This window comes from Gastrolobium bilobum, unplaced genomic scaffold (genome assembly GCF_033153095.1).
Source record: "Gastrolobium bilobum isolate Gb01-03AN ecotype WA unplaced genomic scaffold, APGP_CSIRO_Gbil_v1 utg1885, whole genome shotgun sequence".
Classification (NCBI taxonomy): Eukaryota; Viridiplantae; Streptophyta; class Magnoliopsida; order Fabales; family Fabaceae; genus Gastrolobium; species Gastrolobium bilobum.
The window spans coordinates 80627-102962 of record NW_026899589.1 but is presented as its reverse complement, the minus strand read 5'-3'; the positions used below and the strand labels follow the sequence as shown (position 1 = coordinate 102962).

The following is a 22336-nucleotide window of genomic DNA, read 5'->3' as shown; positions in this document are numbered from 1 at the left end:
TCTTAATTATTTTTTTAACGCCCTAAAAAAACATCACCTACAGAGACAGTTACATATAACTTAGTGAATAATTATAATAGCCCCTCTTGCTTGGGATTGGGACGTACGTTGTTTCTGTTCTCCTTCAAGGGAAAGTTATGGCAACATGTTGGAGGTTTTACCTCCCTTTGTCTGTCCTGACCAGATACTTGGGTTGTTCTATGCATGCTTCATATATATATATATATATATATATATATATATATATATATATATATATATGCGTGACTATTTAACAAAAAGTGTGTAACGTTTTTTCTACAAATTGGTTTGCAACGTATGTTGGATAATGCAAACAAACGAAGTACTACAAGAAAGAAAATATAAATACACACTATACAGTTCTACTTGGTATTATAATAAATAAGCAAATTTTGTGGCTTTTTTAAAAGTTATTTTGCTATCAAGGACACATGGGGAGCACATAGAATGGTGAAACCGATGCTTTTTTCTGCAGTGTCACCTTTCCACTGCCAGATAGAGAAAGAACTAAGAAGAGGGGGAGAGGGAGTCTCAGTTTGCTTTAATCACTATCAATCATTGATTTGGAGATTGGAACATTAACCATTGTTATTTAAACTGAAAAGGGGTTGAGACCCTACACTACAGTGCTAGACAGTGGCACATGTTGAATGAGCCTTTGTGGCTCACCACTTATCATTGTGGGAAAAGGCTATGCTTTGGTGCATTAATACTCTCCTCTTGCCCCCTTAATTTCTTGTCGCTGCACATAAATTTCGTTATTTTATGGGACATTATGATATGACCATACGTTATATAATTTGTATAACATATAGAACCCATTATGGGGACATTTTTATGTGCAATAAATTCCAGCCATCGTTTAAAGTTTTTTCTTCCTTTTTTTCTCCCAGCAAAATGGAATAAGTAGGCCTTTAAAGAGAAAACTGAATTTGGCTGAAGAGATGGGCTGAATTAATCTTTAGATCAGACAACTCTCTACTTGCAGAAACAAAACACTCTAGTTTGAGGTGGTGATTTACATCAACTTTTCATAAAGGGCAATGCTTTCAAGCTGCATCAAGAATCCATGGGCTCGTTTATTTTAACTTTTCGTTAAACACATAATAAAATTTGAAAAAAAAAAATCATGAAAAGTTGAATATTGCATTTTATATTTCAGTATTGCTTTTAATATTATTTATCAGTTCATCAATTACTTGACTAATTAAATTTCATATCCCTTATCAGTTGATTTACGTACTCAATAAAAGAAAATTTACAACCGCAATAAATAGTTACAGTTATAACACTAGAGCTTAAGCAGGACGTAAATAAGAGAATTTGAGAAGAGTGGCTTTTGGTTCCCATGTACATGGAGGGTAAAACGTGAAATATCAAGTGTCCAAACCTATGGGCTATGTATAATGGACAACAGTAATCAATTGCATTTGTTTTCTTCCAAGAAACACGAAAGGGATAGTGCAACTTGCTACTCTTGGTTATTTTAAATTATCAACAAGGGTACTTGTTGTTGTTGTTTTTTTTTTTTTTTTTTTTTTTTTTTTTAATACAACTTGTTGTTTTGTTTTGAGGGCATGTAAGTTGACAACAAAATCAAGGCTGGTAAGATACTGCAGCAGACACAAAACTTCAAACTTAGCGGCACAATTGGTTTCAAATTAATATATCTTCTTGGTAACTACCATTCCTTTCCATTTAGAATTTAAAATGCCCAAACTAGTTGAGATTCCCAGATGGTTTTGAAATTCAGTTCCTGGTCTTGAATATTGCTGAGCTTGTAAGAGTAATCTAATGCTAATATTCTCGTTTCTTACAATTGAATTCATGATTAAAAAAGAGAATAAACGTGTTAGGCACTTATAATTTTATGAGATGTTTTAAGTTTCCTCCCATATGATAAAACCTACTTTTTGTTCTTCACGTCTTTTATCATTGATAAAGCTCTCCTAACAAAAAATACCTCTCTTATCTTGTATTCTCTAGAATTCACTAAAATTTCTTTGACTTATATTTGCTCTGATAGGGACTTGCAATTATCTACTACTTAAAATCAAACCACTTTACATTTGAAAAAAAAATATATATATACTGGCTGCGGTGTTGAAAATGGGAAAACAACAAAACCAAAAATCAAAGAAAAAACAGTTAATTACTCCCTACAATATTATTATGATTATTATGATTATTGGTCTAATGGTATTATAATATAGACCTTACCGGATAAGGTTAGAAATAATAATGTAGGAAACTTGAAAGCAGAAAGAGATATTAGCTTTGTCCAATTTTGTCCCTTAGCTCCCTACCCACTTGTCTTCATAAAGGGACACCCTATTGTACCTACCAAGCAAATACCTCCTTCAATTCACCTTTCTCTCTCTAAACCCTCTCAGTCTCAATCTCACTCTTCTCTTCTCTGTTTCTATACCTTCTAGTCATTATCATCTTGACTCTTAAGTCTTCTTCTCCGAACCCATTAACCCTTATCCTCAAACGCACTAAGCTCAATTTTTCCCAATCAAATTCATCATCAAAATCAAATCTTTCTTTCTTTCAACCTATTTTATACCTACCTCAACTATTTAACCTTCCAATTCCAACCAAACGGACCAAAACCTAAAAGCCCAAAACCCTCTCTACTCACTTTCCTCTCTGTTTTGTGACTCTGTTCCTCTCTGTTTTAACTCTGTTCCTCACCCAACTCATACGACAATACCTCGAGATGACACGCACGCTGAGAATTCTCAAATCCACGGACAACGCCACAGCCATGATAGCTGCGGCGCCACCGCCGGAGGCCGTGGCTTTGGAGTCAGATTTCGTGGTGATTCTGGCAGCCCTTCTCTGCGCCCTCATATGTGTAGTGGGACTCGTCGCCGTCGCCCGCTGCGCGTGGCTCCGGCGAGGTACCGGCACCGGCGGAAGCTCTCCTCGGCAAGCTTTGGCGAACAAGGGCCTGAAGAAGAAGGTGCTCCAGTCGCTGCCAAAGTTCGCTTACGTCGACAGCAACCCGAGCAAGTGGGTTGCCACGCCGGAATGCGCGATTTGTTTGTCGGATTTCGCCGCCGGCGACGAGATCCGGGTGCTGCCGCAGTGTGGGCATGGGTTTCACGTGGGCTGCATAGACACGTGGCTTGGGTCCCACTCGTCGTGCCCTTCGTGTCGGCAGGTTCTGGTGGGTGTGACGAGGTGCCAGAAGTGCGGGCGGTTCCCGGCGGCGAGCGGCGGAGCCACCAGAATGGCGGTTAGTGAACCTGAATTGAAGTCCAGAGAAGACAATGCTGCTGCTAGTAATAATAATATTAACGGCGGTAGTTGTAGTAACAGTAACAGTGGGTTCTTGCCTTGAAACAAAACAACTCTAGTTTTTTTTTCTTTTTTTTTTGTATTTATTAGTAGTTTTTATTTTAATTTTGTACTTTTTTAATCCCTTGAAGTTGGTCAGAGAGAACGGAATTTGGACAATTTCTCACTTTATAATAATACAATCCTAATTGTTGCGTATAATACTATAATGTCACATTTTTATTGTTATTACATTTGAGTATAATGTATATATATTTTTGTGGATTTTTGTGCAAAAAGTGTAAGTAATCTCAATATTAAAGTTAAAAAGTGTACAAGACAAACTTTGAAAATAGTTTTACTAATTTTAGAGTGAGGGGATTTGTTTTACTTTATGGGTTTTATTAGTGTTATGTAATATAATGTAAGTGTTCTTTTTAATTCTCACATCAAAAGGGAGAGAGAAAGTGGAATGATGAAAGAGAAAGAAAAATATGTGGATCTCACTTTTTTAATGTGTGTGTAGGAAGGTGAAGTTATATTATGTTAAATTATAAACATAAAATCCTTACTTTATCCTACTAAATATAAGCTAAATATCTATAAATTAAGGAAATAAAAGTATCACGTAAGATGATACAGTTTGTCTCATATTATAGACACGTATACATTATGCTCTCATTGAACAGAAAAAGAAAAAAGAAAATAAAGCGGACCCGTATCTTTTTAAATAAGTTGGAAAAAAAAATTATGTCATGGTACGTCTATTTTCTATTAATCAATCAAAGGGCAAAATGATTGTGTAAGAATGAAAATTGAAAACCCATTTTTTACTTACGCAGATGAAATGATTGCAGTTTGGCCTTTGACAATTACAAAGGGACGGGGAGATTAAAATAATAGGGGAAAAGACAATTTTTTTTTTTTTTTTTTTTAGTAATCTGGGAAAAGACAAGTTTGCTCATGATTGTGTTTGCATTTCTTTTATCAGTCATTCTATTACGTTTAACTAATAAAAATTTATACAATATTGATATTACTTTTAAATTTATATTATTATTATATCAGCTTTATGTATCATATGTTAGTAATATTGTATTGTATTTTAAAAATTTTAAAATTTAATGCATTTACATGCTAATATCAGGTCATTATTGTACCTTGCATCAGTATTAATATCTGTTGAAAAAAAAAATAACAATAATAATAATTTAATTAAGTTATCGTGTTAGGGAGAAATAAGAATAGAAAACTGTCCAACTAGCTTACCAAAAAAAGAAAACATTCCAACTAGATAATGATGCTACATATCAACGCACAATTTTTTTGAGTTGGCTATTACATAAAGAAATGGAAAGAAAACTCATAAACTACTAAATTAATTTGCTTGCGTAAGCTTTTATGTTTAGTTGGTCTGTACAACTAACATCATTTAATAAGATTTATGAAAAAAAAAAATTGTTTCTCGCATATTCTTTAATATCACATTTTTTTTATATTTGGAATAACTAATAAAATTTAAATAAAAATATACATAAATGAAATAAATTTATTTGTAATTAAATGCAATTTTTTATAAATATAAAATAACACGCGTGCAATTATATACCAGTAAAAACAGTCATGTATCATCATTTTTTAATTCTCAACTGTCAACATGATTATTTATGAAAATGAAAAAAATATTTTGGTGTAGATATGTCATATCAATGACATTAAAAGCCATCACATCTCATTAGTGATTACATGCTTAGTCACGACTCACGAGTTTGACAAACTTGTTATGAAAATCAAAGCTTGGATTGTATGTTAGCCAACCAAACTTAGCCAGCAACCCCTACCTTGCATTCATCCAAACAACCAGCGCAGTGGTTTTTCGAACTTCCTGTGTGTCTCTGTCCTCTTTGTTTGGACCCTCCCCTTGTTTTTTGTTCCACTCCATAAACAAAACTTGTTTTCTTTTTTGTTGCCTACTAAGAACCTGTTTAATTTAAAAAAAAAAAAAAAAAAAACCGTCTTTAGATCCTCTTATTTTTAAGTTATAAGTTACTTATAAATTAAAGTTAAAAAAGAAGAAGCTAAAAGTTGTTTGGTAATTGCATAAAAAATTTAGCTTAAAAATTACTTAAAAGCACATGTTTCAAGAAAATTATTTCTCTCTATCTTTATAACTCTTCGTTTTAAAAAAAAAAACACACAATTCAAGAAAAATATATAAGAGCTTAAAAAAAGCTCATAGAAGGAGATTTTAGTTTTCAGCTTTTTTTATTATAAAAAAAAGCTTTTTATTATAAGAGCTTTTTTCAAAATTTGATTGGCCTAACTTATACTTATAAGTAGCTTCTAGCTTAAAAAAAAAGAGGATCCAAATATACACTAACTATTACGGAACAGTGACCATTGTGCCACTGTTGACCAACTTTTTTACCTAAATGCCACGCGAACAGTGTTATTTCCCAATCTGCCACGAAGGCAAGTTCGCTTCTGACACAAGCGACCTCGGTTTGCTGACGTATCAGCTTCCTGGTGGTGTCAGAGTTCACTTATGACACAGGCGACCTCGGTTCCAACAATATTTTAATCAAGTTCGCCTACATGGTAGGCGAACTTCATTTTTTTGAATTTTTTCTTTTAAATTTAATACTTGTTATCCACTAAAAATGTGACACGTCAACAAACCGAGGTCGCTTGTGTCAGAAGCGAACTTGCCTCCGTGGCAGATTGGAAAATAACACTGTTCGCATGGCATATAGATAAAAAAGTTGGTGAACAGTGACATTTTGGTCAGTATCCCAACTATTACCTAGAATGTACTAGTAGCACTTGTGCCTATAAATCATTGAACGAGAATCCCGTTAACTACTTTAGTCAAAGGGAATCAATAGTAAGCTGTATTATTCATTCTCAACCTCAAGTGCTAACCATCGATGGTTAAACTAGCACGCAACCTTCTACATCAAGTTTGATTTCCACTATCCGTGATTCCTCCGCTCATCTTCAATTTTAGCAAAAAGAAATACTTTGATGGGGCAAAATCAAAATAAAATAAAATTTAAAAGGGAAGATAGGACAAAAGAGGGACATATATAATGGTAGTGTATATGTTTATTTTATGAGGTTAAAAGAAAAATAAAGTTTGAGATGCCCTTTTGGCAATATGGTCCTTTTCCGCATCTATGCAAATTCCCCCGTCTATTGAAAATCTCTCCAATGGGGGAGAATATAAGAACTCGTTTGGTATAAGGTATTTTTTAAAATTTTTGGAAAATTAAAAGTGATAATTATATTTATTCATGTTTGGTATAAGATTTTTAAATTTTTTCTAAAAATCTGATTTTCTCAAGATTTTATTTTATGTGTACTTTTTTTTGAAAATACCATCCAGAAATACTATTCAGGGGATGACATTCTAGGATTTCTATGACAAGGAAAAATTTAATACAATTAAACATAGAATTAAGAAAATTAACCCAGTATTCTCGAGAATATTTTAATCTATCAAATAACTTTTTGTTAATATTTTTAGAAAACTCACATTTCCATCGTATTCTTAAAAATTGTGATTTTCTAATAAAAAAATTTCTCTTATATCATACGTTGCCTTTTAACACACCATTTATGCCAAATATATATGAAAAAAAAAAAGCTTATAATTGATGGCATCTTCTACTCTTTACTTTTTGGTAAGACGTGTGACTTGTTAGGGCCCACCCACCATTTATCTTCCGAGGTTATCCTCTGTAGTCTGTTCTCTTCTCTAGTGTGAAGTGTAAAGAACTCATCAACAAAGTTGAAAGTGAAACTTGAAAAAGCAATAGCCGATATTTCCCCCTAATCCTCAAGATACATGATTTGACAGCACTATGGTGGCCAAAGATTACATCCAGTTGTCACTCTTTATTGCAGCCCCTTAAGCTTTTCTATATTGTTTGTTTTCAACCAAGTTGAGGTGAGGACTCATAACTTGCAACTTTGCCTACTTTTTTCGTTTTTTTTTTTTTTTTTTTTCTTCTTTTCCCAAACCTTTTTCTTTAGCACGTGACTTATCAGAACATGACATCTCCGTGGGCAACTTTGTTTGAATGTTACCTACAATTTCTCCTGCGACTGCCTAAAGAAGTAGTAGTCAAAGTTCAAACTATGTAATCCATTTTAAGTATCCAACATGACTAATACCTAAATTGATGATAGCATCTTAGCAGTGCCTTTCTACCACGCCTTCTACTATCTAAATGTGACACTAGCAAATCGAGAAAGACACGTTTTAAGCGTGAACATAATAGGTAACTTTCTTTCCCACTTTGACACTGTAACTGGGGTTTGATTTTATCTTCTTAAGAATAACTTACAAGATAAGAGATACTTAGTGATGCGAACAACTTTTTGATAGACTGGGATGTGGGCACATGCTGCAATTTATTAAAGAGAAAATTAAAAAGACGTATAAACCAAAAGTATTATTTTACTATAGGACAAAATTGCAAATATCCATAGATTTGTTATTTAGTCCTTATTGATAAGTAAGTTGGTTTGCATTTACATGTTTTTGTTTTTATTTCTCCTTTTATTAAATGAAGTGGTCTAAGTGCTATGAAAATGCTCACGACATATAATTCTTATTTTGTTTTTTGTTTTTTAATAAGAGGAAGATTATACTTACAACTTTTTTTTTACAACCTCTTACAACCATATCTTAACACCGTTGATTTCTGTCAGTCGACGGTTATCATTTATTGTGAATTAATAATTAATTAATGAGTTTAATTTACGAAAATCATAACCGTTGATTGACGGAAATCAACGGTGTTAAGATATGATTGTAAGAAGTTATAAAAAAAAAATTGTAAGTATAACCTTCCTCTTTTGAGGATATGATCTGCTCCACAAAATATGGGCTGTTAAACAGTTATGACAGGCCATGAGAAATTGATCTTAAATCATGTTCTCATTTTCTGCAGCGACAAAGAGTAACAAAGAATGGCATTCATTAAGTATCCTTACATTTCTAATGGAATCTCGTAGTGCTAACACCTTATATCGACTCATTCTCCTCTTCACCATCACTACCTCCCCCAAATACAGAAGCCATTTTCATAGCCAGCTTTGCAGCCATTTCCCTTCTTTGAAAATCAGGCATCAATCTTAAACTTGCACGCATATTCCCAATCTCAGACATCATCTGTTCCAAATCCTCTAAGTCAAGAAATTTGCCCCTATCTGCCTTTTCATCTTCAAAATCATCGATATTCAGTGCTACTTCCTTGTCACTTTCAACCTGCACTGCGGTGCTTGAGGTTGAGGGTTGGAATGCTTTATCAGATTTGATTCCATCCTCATGTTCACATTCTGTGTTGGGGTTGTTATGAGGAGCTGATCCTCCTGCATCCAAGGAAGTCGCAGAAACCCATTCTTGTTCTGCATCACCCCATGGATCAGCTGAACCAGCTGATAAAACTTCATACTCCAATTCATAATCAGATTCTTCTGAAGACAACTCTAAATAAAAATAATTTAAACCAAAATTAGTGCTCAACCTTTATTCTTCATTACTGAAAGTAGAATGCTTCAGAGAACAAGAAAAACTAAGGGAAGAAAATAACCTTTTTTCTCAGGCAATGATGGTTCACTTATTCTATCACCAGATTTTAATATCATTCCAGGCCACATATGAGCAGAAAGAGCACCATAGAGCCGTTCAACTCCTTGTAAATCACCATCTACAGACAAGCCTGTCAACAGCAGCAGTTCTTTTATCTCAAAGATCCAATACATGTATGGAAATTGTATAAATGGAAAATATTTGTCTTGAGCATGTATTATAACTCATTAGTATATAAAACTGAGCATTTGTCAAAGCGAAAACTCAGAGCAATATGCAATGAGTCATATTATTGACTTGTGGACAGCTCATTACAACAGCTAGGAAAGGATTACATTTGTCAAAATCGGCATTTGAAGCACAAGCCTCAATGAACTCGATGTTGTGATCAGTGCACCATTCCAAGCAGGATCTTCTGATATTCCTTGATGGTTCTTCATCCCCCAATAAACTAGTTCCTTCAGATTCAGATATTCCATACCCAGTGAACTCCGAATAAGGGTCAACAGCAGAATCTTCAAGCTTCAGCAATCGTCTTCTATACTCAGCATGAACTGGATGATCTGGAATCAGGTCCACTTTGTTTCCAATACATAATAGTATCTCAAAGTTTTGAATATCAGTGCGCGATACCCAATCTTGAAGTGCAGTTAGGGAAGATAGCTGCACATAATAAGAAAAAAAATAAAGGTATATCACATGAAAATGTCACTGCAAAGGCATAACTCTGCACAAAATTTTCCTGATGGATTAAATCATTAGCAATATAACAAATTAAAGAAGAGTCAAGTGAAGAATGCTGACATCACTCATGTCAAAAACCATCACCAAAGCATCCAACCGTTGAAATACGGGTAGGTTTCCAACAGAAAAATCATCATGAAGATTAGCCGTCCATACAGAAACATCAGCAGTATAGTACTTAGTGGTAATATTCCACCTGTTCAATCCATCAAAGACACACTGAGGAAACTTGGAAGGAAAAAAAAAAAAAAAGTGTAATCAATCACATGGAGAAAATGATTCACGGTAAACATACCCATAGGCGTTCACTTCAGATGCTGCTGAATCAGAAGCATCTTCAAAGTCAATAGAGAGCAGTCCTGTAGTATATCAAATCAAATTTAGCACATGAAAAACCAAATCAAGAAATGATACTAGAAATATTAAGATAAGATAATAGTGAATTAACATGATTACCAGCGGAATACCCTTGGTTAAAATCCAAAACGTTAAAAGAAACCTTTATCCAAGCCATCAAAAGAAAATGATATATTCAAGATGAAAATGTGATTTTTAAAACAGTTACATCAGATATCAGAATCCAAAACTAAACAAGGGACACCACTGTTCTATTTACTCACTGAGCTAAAATTAAAAGCTTAAAACGAGCAACCAGGCTTTACGGATCAATAACCAAAAAGGAAAACTTAAAAGACTTAACTGAAAACCTGACCTTTCAATAAAATCCAACAAAAATTACTAAATTTTTCATATTTGGGAAAATCCCAATTCATGACCCACACAAAAAAAAAAAAAAAAAAAACTTACGGGATAGGAGGGTCCGTTTACCGACGTTGCAGGATCCGATAATGAAAATTCCGGGTCGATTCTCCAGAGGGATCGGATCCTTTGGCGACTGGTTAGCGTTCATTATTAGTTGCAAGCTTCAATTTTGGTCTTTGAGAAACGTTTAATTTCGATTTGATTTTTTTTTTCTGAAACCCTAATTATGGGCATTCACTGAGTTTGTGTTTTCTCTTCCGGGTTTTGGACATTGTCGTCGTCTCCTTCGAGAAGCAGCCTTGCAGTTATCTCCTCCGCTGGCCCTCACGCAAGCAATGGTGTGCGTTATCCATCGACCACTCCTGTTACGCCACGTTGTTCCTTAATAGTTCTTATTTATTTTTCAGACGTATTCTAAGCTGAAAAAGCAATATTATTAAAATCAATTCGATCCCTGACCCCGGTTGAGGTACTGAGTCACTGATCTAATCGCATGATTCGATAATTATATGCAATTTTATAATTTATATTAAAAAGTTATAAACATATTCAAATATATAAAAATATGATAAATTTTTTAAATATTTTAATATAAAAAAATAATAAATCACATATTATTATCCAATAAAAGATCAAACAAAAATATAATGATCGTGATACAGGACTTTAGGTTCAGAAAATGACATATCTAACAATAAATTAATTCAAAATTTTCTACATAGTATATAATTAAAATAATATTAGTGTTCTAGGTACATAACTTATGTAAGTCAATAAGCAAAAAAGTATTCAAATATGTCCATTATGATTTTATTTTATTGTTTTTAAATTTGGAATTATTTTTTGGACCGGACCAAGTCACTGGGTCACCGATTTTTATGAAAACCGACCAGGTCAGATCGGGTCGCACTGGTTCTGATGCATGGTCGACCCGTTGCTTCAATCGAACCGGTTATATGATCGATTTACCGATTCCCGGTCGGTTCAGTTTTAAGAAAAATTTAATATTTAACGTTGCTTTCTCACTATTCAATATTTTCCCACTTGATCCTCAATATTTAAATAAAATACTAGGTAATACTAAAACTACTTTCCTTTAAAACGTCACTGGTGTGTCAAATTATACAGCAAACGAGGTTTTTTATTAAAATATAATGATAATAATAATAATAAAGAGGACGTGTTATGGTAGAAAAGTCTTTTCATTATCTCAAATTAAATGCTGCGTTTAGAATATAGGTTTAGACAATTACCTCGAACATAAAGTGCAATCTAATCAGATTTGAGTAAACTATACTTTGTTCTTTAAAGCAAAATCTCTTCAAGGCCAAGATAAATAGTCTCTAAAAAATTGTATTAAAAAAAAAAGTCTCTAAAAAAGAAATTTGAAATCTCTAATTATTTTCATCTCACGAAAGAAGACACTCATACTTTGTTTTTCATTATTACCCACTTGGGGTGTATATGCAAACCGAACTCATACAAATAAAAGTACAACAATCCAAATTTTGTACGAGGCAAATTTTGCTTAATTTGCTGCTATTCTTATGGCAGACTCTCTATAATTTAATCTGTTCAGATTTCACTTAAGGTCATAGTTGTAATGTAAAAATATAGATATACAAGAAATTTTTTTTTAATATATCAACCCTAATTATTTCTTTGAAGCTAATTAATCCTCAATATTTTAATAAACTTTAAATCTTTGAACCGGTCATGAGACTAATTTCGAGTCGGAGCTTAATCATAGTTAAAACTCTTTGTCCCTTTCCAAAAATATATTTGATAGAAATTGAACTCAGATTCTCTCTCTACCTATTCAAATTGTACTGCCAATTAAGCTACACTCGTTGGATAATATAGAGGAATTTTGATTCCAGGGTCTTTAAGTCTGAAACGTTTATCGAAGAATACAACCAATTTTATAGTGATAACCTTTTCAGACCTCAAATGTCAGTAAAGCACATCACCTCTTGCAAAGCATGGCTAAAATCAAATGCCAGGGAATGAAAATGAAAATAACACAAAAAATACTCTAAACATGAATCGTACTCATATTATGTGTAAATAAATTACTATATTATATTCATTTCTCCTCAAAATACAACCAAAAAAATAAAAAGCTTGATGCTGATATGTATTCAAACGCCAAATAGTTTCAATCTTCCACCAAATCTTTTCAACCCACTTTTGAGGGAATCAAAACCAACTAAACTTCCAAATTTAACAATGATCAATAATGCTGCTTCTTCTTATGACGACGACGACGACGACGATATCACTAAGACAGGTCAGACTTTAATTCCTATTGTGGCAGGATCAGTACCAGGCTTTGCACCAATAGCAAAAAACTCAATAATGACTTCTAAAGGCATGCCCTTTGTTTCAGGAACTTTCAAGTAGACAAATATCCACGAAATGATGCAGCCAGCAACAAATAATCCAAAGACACCAGTAAGACCAAGAAGCTGGAGCAAATAGGGAAATGTTAAAGTGATGATCAATGTACAAAACCAATATGTAAGGGAACACATAGAAATGCAGATTCCGCGGACACTAGTTGGGAAGATTTCTGCACATATGATGTTGGGAATTACACCAAAACCCATGCAGAAGCAACTTTCGTAGACAATAACACTAATAGCAGTGATTGCTGCATTGAGGACAGAACTCATGTTAAATAACTCCCGGAGTACTAGTACCAGGAGACAAACTATCAAAATGGGTATTGTGTACAGCATGATTGACCTGCCATGAGAAAACATATAATGTCATTGTCGCGAATTGTGGCATTTTACTCCAATTTTTGTTTTATGAGATAGCAAGCAAAGAAGAGATAGAATTTTATAGGGACAAGTAGTTAAGCAAATCATGCATTAATAGGAGACTATTTAGATTTTAAAAATGGATTCCATCAAATGCCAACAGAAATAGTATGGCAATGCAAAAAGAGATGAAACAATTGTAATGTTTTAATATGGCTAAGGCTCCATACATGAAACTCAGACCAAGTCAATGTTTAAACATACCTCCTTCCAGCAATATCCATCAGCCTTATGGAAATAGCTATACAAGGAAGCATACAGAATGTTGTAATGATGTTAACAAGAAAAGAAGCAGATGTTGAACTAATGCCCAAATTAGATAAAAGAGACCCTACTCCTGCCTCCTCAAGAATTTGGGGAGCATAGTATAGAAATCCATTTATGCCAGCAGCCTGCAATATATATATTATATTTTCAGAATCAGAGAAGAAAGAAGATTTTATATGCAAGTGAGTGTTCATCATGAATATCCTTTGCTTCAGCTAATTTTAAATTGTGAGGAAAAGAACACCTGAAAACAACATTATGTACTTAGCATATATGGCCAAGAATTTGTCAAAATTGTCAGCAGGAAGATGAGATGAGGAAAAAGAAAGTAGAGAATAGGGTCGTGTACAGCAACTGCAAAGCAAGAGGAGACTATTAATTATGCATATTAAAGGATAGGATTGGATACACCTCCCATCCTAGAATTAAAGTCGGTAAAGTAAAGATACCCATTAGAAGAAGAATTGTAATTGTGAAATGATCAAATCAACATCCTTATCTTAAGCTCACCGTTAATTATCTTCACAATTATTAATCCTTTATAACTAGACTGATAAAATACGTGATAAAGTACAACCGAGGGTAAAGAATAACTTCATAACAATCCAATTTTAAGATGAATGCATGGGATATCAATTATAGCAGGATACAATATAGTCAAGTGATATAATACTAATACAATGCCAACTAATTGTACCTGTTGAAGAATTTGAAGTCCTATTCCAACAATTAGTGCACGCTTGACCCCCGGCTCTAGCAGACCTCTCCAATTTGGACCTTTTGCAACAACTTCTGGCATATGCAACATATCACTAGTACCTAGAACTGACCTGCTGACTAGAGCGGCAGCCTGAAAAGCTTCACCATCGTCTATAGGTATGTCATAGCCAGAAGTTGAAACAAATGAAACATGTTGAGAGTGAGATATTGCGGCAGGATCTGCGTGCAAATAAACCCTTTGGAGTCCTTCTCCTTTCCCATCCCCAGCACCATCAGCTGATTTATAAACCAATTGCCAGCCTCCACCAATGTTTGTACTTTTAGGTGTTCCGACAGCATTCCCATGAACCAAACTGCTATTACTTCTCAGGCTGCTAGTGCTCCTCATACCTAACATGTCCTTGGATCCATAAGCCTTCTCAGCAGCAGCACCTCCAAATGACATTAGCGGAGCGCGCAGGTTGTCACTGGTACCAAAGGGGCTGGCCGGTGGATCTCCCGTACTAAAGATACTATTAGCATTATGAATTAGCATACTGCGTGAACCTCCACTCTCAGGGAGAGTATTCTCATGCAAACTTCCAAAGAGTGTGACAATAGGATCCTTAAGACCAGCAGCAGCCTGAGATGCAAAGCTTCCTTGCTGGGACAACATGCTGCGAGATGCAAAGCTACCCTGTCCATTCACTGGCTGGGCAACCATTGTAACTTCCTCATTGGGTCCATATAACTTTATATAATCTTTCGCTGCTTCCTGATTAACAAGGAGCTCACTGGCTGGGGCAACTACATACTCTTCTAAGGAAGTGGCTTCACCTCCAGGACTGAGACCCTCCGCCAACAAAGCCAACTCTCCTATAGATCAAAGATGACTCCTAGTCAGTAGAAAATGATGACGCAAAAAAATTTTAAACCAAGAATTACTACAAATTCAGTGTCACCTGAAACATCTTCAGCACCACGAAGTCTTTGCAGAACTTTTTCAGCCTCATGGATTCGACCTTTGCTCACAAGCCACCGAGGAGATTCGGGCAGGTAAAACATAGCAAGAAGAAAATAAGCAACAGAAAGAATTGAAATAACGCCAAGCATGATTCTCCAATTAGGTGAGTACATGAAGGACATTGAGAACACAAGGATGTAAGCCAAAAACATTCCACTAGAACAAGCAAACTGTGTAAGAGTGGTCAATTGGCCTCTGATATCAGCTGGTGCTGTCTCAGATATGTAGAGAGGAGTAAGAGTAACAGCAAGAGAATTTCCAACCCCAACAAGCATCCTAGACACCAGAACAACAACAACACTAGGAGCCCACAAAATCACCAAACCACTAAAAAAATACATAATAGAAGCTGCTACCAACATAGGACGTCGTCCAACCAAATCAGAGATTGTCCCAGAGAATATTGTCACAATAGTACCCGTTATAAACGACATGGACACGATTAGCCCTTCAAGTGTTGGATCCTCTTCCAAGTTGAATTCCTGCTTTATGTAGGTTATGCCCCCTGCAACAGGGTACCAAACATGTTTATTTAACTTTAGTAACGAGATCTAATACACCTTTTGCAGCATTACCCAATATCTGAGAATTTGGGTAAGCATTTCAATTTCATATCCTCAAATCAAAACACTAGAAAGAAGCAACATATGGAAGAATAAATCAAAACCCAGAATCTATTTTCATACATGCCATTAGATTTTCAGATAAGTAGACGTACATGCACACATGTATATAGAACTGAATAATCAATAGACAAAACATAAATAGATGATAAAGGAGTAATTGATAAAAGAAAAAAATCAACCTGCAATGGTTGAACTATCCCATCCTATGAGTAGATTCCCAAGTGTAGCAGCAACTGCAACAATCACAACCTCCATCATTTTTTTCCCTCCTTAATCTAGAGAAAGTAACCCAAAATCCAAACCCAATCACTCGCAACTCAATTTGAAAGAGCTTTGGAACACTTTTCAGATTTTCTTTCACCCGGTATGTTAAAGTCCAGAACCTGAATGGGAATTAGAGTTCCCAGGATAAATAGTTGTCATCATCCAATGACACTGAACATGTTGGACTATTGGTTTCAGATGTTTGCGGTTTTCATCAACATGTCCGAATCTTTTTCTTTTTTGTTTTCTCAATCCAACTCAAATCATATCTAAGTCCCTAGGCTTAGCTGTACGAGTGGATTTTTTTTTATATTATTTTATTGTAGAAGATAACGTGACAACTAAATTGTGTTACTACTAAGTGACTACCAATCAATCTTACCGTTAGATTGATTATATTGATCTAAAGATTATATTTATTTTCATCTTTGTATGGTCATGATTCCCTAAATTTAATATTTTATATTTATTTTCACCTTTGTATGTTATGATTTTTCATATTTAATGCTTTCACTTTAAATATGGGGAATCATGACCATACAAAGACGAAAATAAATATAACTATTGGATCAACATAATCGATCTAACGGTGAGATTGATTAGTAGTCAGTTGGTAGTAACATAACTTCATTGTCACAATATCTTTTCCCTATTTTATTTATCATCACATGATTCAATTAATAAATTAAACAAAAAAGTCAAAATAATTATGTTGTCCCACATGTTACGGAGGACTATGCTTGCATTTCGTGATAAGCACATGAAAATGAAGATTGCTTGTGATTGTGAAGCCGCCACGATAGCATTTCCCACGTAGCTATGACTCAAAAGTATTTTAAGTATTAAAATAAAAAGTATTTTAAGTACGAGTAAATAAAAATATATTTACTATTTAAGAGGAGGAAAGTTATACTTACAATCCTTTTTTTACAATTTCTTCCAACCATATCTTAACATCGTTGATTTTTCTGTCAATCAACGGTTATATTCTCGCAAATTAAACTCATTAATTAATTATTAATTCACAATAAATGATAACCGTTGATTGACAAAATCAATGATAACTGTTGATTGACAAAATCAATGATGTTAAAATATGATTGTAAAAGGTTGTAAGTATAACCTTCTTTAGAATTTATATATTTTTATTTATATTCTTTTCAAAAATCTACTTGAAAAGATTTTTTTTACATTTATACAAAAACTAATTTTTGTTGACAACTGGAGATTTTGGACCCGTTTTGAAAAATAATTTTTTGATTTTCATAAAAAAATATATTTGATAAGATATGTTTATAAAAAAAAAGCTTTAAAATTTGTAATCATTTAAAAAAAATCAAATTTAGAAAATATATCTAATTTATTTTTATTTTGTGTTTTTACATTTATTTTTTAAAACAAAAAATATTTATTTCATTAACTATTCTACAAAATAATTTTTTTAAAAAAAATAAAACACAATCAAAAGAACTTAGTTTTCCAAAATAAAGTTGATACCATAATCTCAGCAGTCAGGATTTTGAGGGAATTATGCTAAGCATTTATTTAAATTGATATTCTTGAGAAGTATCAATTAAAAATTATATTAGTTATATATATAGGATATCTTTTTTCTTATACAGTATATATAGGATATCTAATTAAGTGTGAAAAATTTATTTTCTTATTTTATGATCTCTTATTTAGTACAGATAAGAATTATTATTTGCCTTTTGAATCACATAGTATCTTATTACATTATTTTATTAAATTTTTTCTGTTATCCATCTCCTTCGTTCCATTATATCCTGATTTCTATCATTCTATAATTTTTTATATTTAAATAGGGAAATCATTTTCTTATGTAATAGGAGATAGTTTTCTCATGTTGTGAGACATCGAAATTCGTGCTATCTTTTTAGTTTTTTCTTCTTTTTTAATAAGTGATGGGCCCCACCACTTATTGTGTCTATTACATGAGAGATGATATCTCATGTGACATGAGAAAAGAGAAGCCCATTTAAATAATATCATGCCAGCAATCCAGCATCCATTAAACATCTTCCCGTCCTTTGTATTGATTAGTCAATTTATATGTTTTTATTCACGGAAAACGTTTTGCCTTTTAAAAGAATTAAGTTTTATATTATTTTATTTTCTTATAATTATATATTTTGAAAAGTATATAGTTATAATATTAAAATTGTATTTTTTTTTTTACTTTTCAAGTCAACTGATAGTTTCTGAATAGAGAAAAAAATATAACTTTAATATTATAATTATATACTTTCTAAAATATATAATTATAAAGAGATAAAAGAATAAAACTTAAGTCCTTTAAAAGATAAATTATTTTTCATTTTATTTAAATTAGGTGACACACAAATTAAAATGGCACAATTTACTCCACACACACACAAAAAAAGGTTCAGTTTGAATTAATAAAACAAATAATCAAAAATGGAAGATATTTATTATTAGTCACCGTCTCTTAGAAAGTTCAAATTCAAATTCAAAGTACACAGGAAGGAGAAAGGAACCACATATGCGACAACATAATTCAGCCACGTGTTTCATAGTCATATAATAATCACATTTCATAGAAGAAATTAATAATTAATCCGTACGGGAATTTTTAAAAATATAACAAAAGTTATGCTAAATAAATAATGGAAAAAAATGTTTCTGCAGTTAATGCAGATAAGTTATCTGTTTTTATTTCCAAAACGACGTCGTTTTGGTATTAAAATCTTAAAAAATTATAAATATAAAGACTATTATAACCCTGAAATAAATTAAAATTACAAAAATACCATGATTTCTGTCCCAAAACGACGTCGTATTGGCTTACTGCAGATAACTTATCTGCAATAACTGCAGAAAAGCGAACCCATAAATACTTTAGATAAAAATTTAAAAAAATTAAATGATATTTGAATTATACAAAATATAAAATTGAATTTAAAATAACTTAAATTCAAATAGTTAAAAAATTAAAATTAAATGTGTTATTTTTTGAAAAAAAAAATATATGTTAAGAGATTAAGTCACTTTTAAAATATGTATTCTATTTTTTTTTTCTTTGTGGTAAATAATCTGTATTCTAATTTAGTATAGAATTATTAATTACTTATTAATTATATTGATATGATATCTACTTCAATTTAAAACTTAAAAATATTTTATGTAAAAATGAAAATTTTAAACGTGAAACAGATAAAAAAATATACAAAATGAAAATTATAATAAATCCGAATATTCCACTTAAATTACGATTATGCTTAAAATTAGTTAAATTCAAAGTATTAAAAACGGGTCAGGATTAAATATAAAAATAATAAATATTATATCCAATCTTAATCGTTGATTTTCGTACGTATGATTATATTTTATTAATTTACACTCATTAATTAATTATTAATTTTACTAAATTATTATTGTTAGATGCACAAAAATCAACAATTAAGTTTTGATGTATAATATTTATTACTTTTATACCGGTAAAAAAATCCTGCCCTATTAAATAATATTAAACAGCAAAACAGTTAAAAAAAATTAAAAATAAAACTACGTATTAGATGGAGAAAGGGAAAATAAATTATCTTATTCTCAAAAATAAAAAATTTATTCTATTATATAAGGATGAATTTGTCAACATAATCAGAAAAAGAAAATGTTTAAATTGAGTAGCCATGTTCATTTTGTTTTATTTGCCTATTCGAGCATGATATTGATATTTACGTTTGAGATTACATATTTTATATGGATTTTCCTTTCAGGCATTCGACGGAATGATTTAATTTGATATTACTTTATCAAATTCCACATTTACATTAATTAAGCTCGGATATGAACAGTGCCACACATTCAAAAATATTAAGCCCCGTTAGATGGGTTTACCTTTTTTTAGAAAAATAAAGTACTTTTCAGAAAAAAAAAGTCAGTTTGAATGAGGTAAGTTATATTTACAATTTTTTTATTTACAAACTATATTATCCTTTTTCGAGAGAACGCTAATCACACTATCTTCTCCTAAAAAAATATAGTGCAATTTTTCATAAATTTATAAAAAAAATTTGTAAACGAATTCATCTCCAATTTGAATACCTATTTTTAGAAAGAAAAAAAAACCATTAGTAATAAAAATAGCTAAAAATATGTTTTTTTGAAAGCTAAATATTTTAGCTTCTAAAAAAATAAAAGTTAAAACTTAAAAGTCAAATATTTTATTCGAAAATCAAATATTTTTTAAGAATCTAAATAGCTTTAATTTTTGTAAAAAATATTATTAAAATAAGTACGACATAAAAAGCACTTTTTTAAAAACTCATCCAAATGGGATCTAAGTACAATTGTGAATAGAATTTGTAATAAACTGTAGACAACTTAAAATTAAAAGAAAAAAATAACTCCCTCAAGTATAAATTTTTTAATAAAAGTAAATATATTTATAAATATATAAGTTAAAAATCTTAAAATATATGATCATAATTCATTTATTATAAAAAATTTATTTTTTGTATTTCTTTAGTAATCATACCTATTATCTATAAATTATTAAGAAAGAAAGCTAAAAAAAATATAGTTTTATTATAAATTATTACAAATAACACTTTAAGAAACATAATACAATTGTAATTTATTACAAATAAAACTTCAAAAAATATAATATAATTATAAATTATTAACAAACAAAGTTCCAAAATAATCCCACCTGGGAATATTTTGTTTAATAATTACTATATAAATAGTGTTTTACTATTATATTACTAAATTTATTATTTTTATGTAAATTTTTCCTTACAAATATGGGCTAAGGGAAACATTAGTCATAGCTTCAAAATTTAGAGAATATCAAAGAGTGAGAGAAGGATAATTTTGGAGGAAATTCTATTTGAAGATAGGGATAACAAGTTTTTAGAAAAGAAAAAAACTCTACTTGAAAAGAGGAAAAATATATATTGAAAAGATAAAATTGAATAATAAGGTGATGATAACTTCTTTTGTTTCTTTTAGAAATACAAACCCCATCGTAATTATATTGTTTTTGTTATTTTATTTTTCCATTTATTTCTCTAATCGGTCCCAGTGAATTACCGTATTTTGATTTTTTTATGTTATTTATTTGTATTTCAAAAATTAATATCTTTTTAGTTTATTTCACACATTATAATTAATTATATATGCACCAATTTGTAATTTAATAATTAATATTTTATTAATTAATAATTTTGCAATTTATGTTTTTGCAATTATATTTTAAAAATTATGTTTCTTCGATTTATATTTCCACATATTAATATTATATATATATATATATATATGTATGAAAAAATATTTCTACAGTTACTGCAGATAAGTTACTGCATTTATTCTCAAAATGATGTCATTTTGATAGTGAAATCTTAAAAAATTATAAATATAAAAACTATTATAACCCTGAATAAATTAAAATTACAAAAATACCATGATTTTCGTCCCAAAACAACGTCGTATTGGGCTTACTGCATATAATTTATCTACAATAACTGCAGAAAAAGCTAACTCATATATATATATATATATATATATATATATATATATATATATATATAATTTTAATTCAACAATTTATATTTCAATAAATTACTTTTCTGCAATTTAGAATTACCATAGATGTGTTATGTGTGTAATTACATGTATTTGAATAGTATCAAATATGATTATATGAGATAAGTATTGTACATGTGATAAATTACCATATATTTAATTGTTGATTTATATTTTTGCATGTTCTTTATATTTATATGTTATGTCTTTAATCTTTTATCTTATAAAAATTACTACGTAAAAGTTTGTATAATTAATATTTGAGTAAAGACCCAAATTGGTCCCTGACAAAAAATGCGGTGGCCAAATGAGTCCCTAAGAAAAATAAACTCAAAAAAAAGTCCCCAACAATGTCAAACAGGTCCCACGTTAGTCCTTCTGTCAAATGAAAATTGACGGAGTGAGTGACGGTGCTGATGTGTCACGTTAAGTGACATGCGGTTGCCCACGTGGAGTGGTTGGACGACGTCGTTTGGTACAAACTCAGCCACTTGGACAACCTTTTTTTCAAAAACCCAATTTTGCCCCTCACCTAACTGTTGGACACTTTACCTTTTCCCCCTCTTCCAACATCGACACTTCATCGTTGAGAAGGAAGGAAGAAGACCGTCCATTAAACCCTGGTGCTTGCGATTAGAATATTGTCAACTTT

General features: G+C 31.5%; 3 protein-coding genes across 4 annotated transcripts; 1 reads left to right on the top strand and 2 right to left on the bottom strand.

The window, feature by feature from the left end:
* The first annotated feature begins 2360 nt into the window (after window positions 1-2360).
* Window positions 2361-3588, top strand: LOC133291782 (RING-H2 finger protein ATL8-like). Its single transcript, XM_061490110.1, has one exon. The coding sequence runs from the start codon at window positions 2744-2746 to the stop codon at window positions 3368-3370; it is 627 nt and encodes a 208-aa protein (XP_061346094.1). The 5' UTR covers window positions 2361-2743; the 3' UTR covers window positions 3371-3588.
* Window positions 3589-8209: 4621 nt separating this feature from the next.
* On the bottom strand, window positions 8210-10671 carry LOC133291773 (uncharacterized). Its single transcript, XM_061490099.1, has 6 exons — window positions 10457-10671; window positions 9945-10008; window positions 9710-9845; window positions 9241-9568; window positions 8907-9035; window positions 8210-8802 (listed from the first exon to the last, which is right to left on the bottom strand). The coding sequence occupies exons 1-6, from the start codon at window positions 10557-10559 to the stop codon at window positions 8339-8341; spliced, it is 1224 nt and encodes a 407-aa protein (XP_061346083.1). The 5' UTR covers window positions 10560-10671; the 3' UTR covers window positions 8210-8338.
* Window positions 10672-12424: 1753 nt separating this feature from the next.
* LOC133291768 (monosaccharide-sensing protein 3-like) lies at window positions 12425-16356 on the bottom strand. Of its 2 annotated transcripts, none has more exons than XM_061490090.1 (5): window positions 16032-16356; window positions 15165-15731; window positions 14201-15078; window positions 13441-13628; window positions 12425-13159 (listed from the first exon to the last, which is right to left on the bottom strand). In XM_061490090.1, exons 1-5 carry the CDS (start codon window positions 16108-16110, stop codon window positions 12703-12705), a joined length of 2169 nt encoding a protein of 722 aa, XP_061346074.1. In that variant the 5' UTR covers window positions 16111-16356; the 3' UTR covers window positions 12425-12702. The 2 variants fall into 2 exon arrangements, with proteins under 2 accessions (XP_061346074.1, XP_061346075.1); XM_061490091.1 differs by having other exon boundaries at window positions 13465-13628.
* Window positions 16357-22336: the final 5980 nt, after the last annotated feature.

Coding starts and splice junctions, on each gene's coding strand:
- LOC133291782 (XM_061490110.1), top strand. CDS start 2,744: ATGACACGCACGCTGAGAATTCTCAAATCCACGGACAACGCCACAGCC.
- LOC133291773 (XM_061490099.1), bottom strand. CDS start 10,559: ATGAACGCTAACCAGTCGCCAAAGGATCCGATCCCTCTGGAGAATCGA. Junction 9,036..9,240: donor AAATGCCGATTTTGACAAAT/GTAATCCTTTCC, acceptor TGCTGTTGACAG/GCTTGTCTGTAGATGGTGAT. Junction 8,803..8,906: donor ATCATTGCCTGAGAAAAAAG/GTTATTTTCTTC, acceptor ATTTTTATTTAG/AGTTGTCTTCAGAAGAATCT.
- LOC133291768 (XM_061490090.1), bottom strand. CDS start 16,110: ATGATGGAGGTTGTGATTGTTGCAGTTGCTGCTACACTTGGGAATCTA. Junction 15,079..15,164: donor TGGTGCTGAAGATGTTTCAG/GTGACACTGAAT, acceptor TTTGATCTATAG/GAGAGTTGGCTTTGTTGGCG. Junction 13,629..14,200: donor GACTTCAAATTCTTCAACAG/GTACAATTAGTT, acceptor TATATATTGCAG/GCTGCTGGCATAAATGGATT.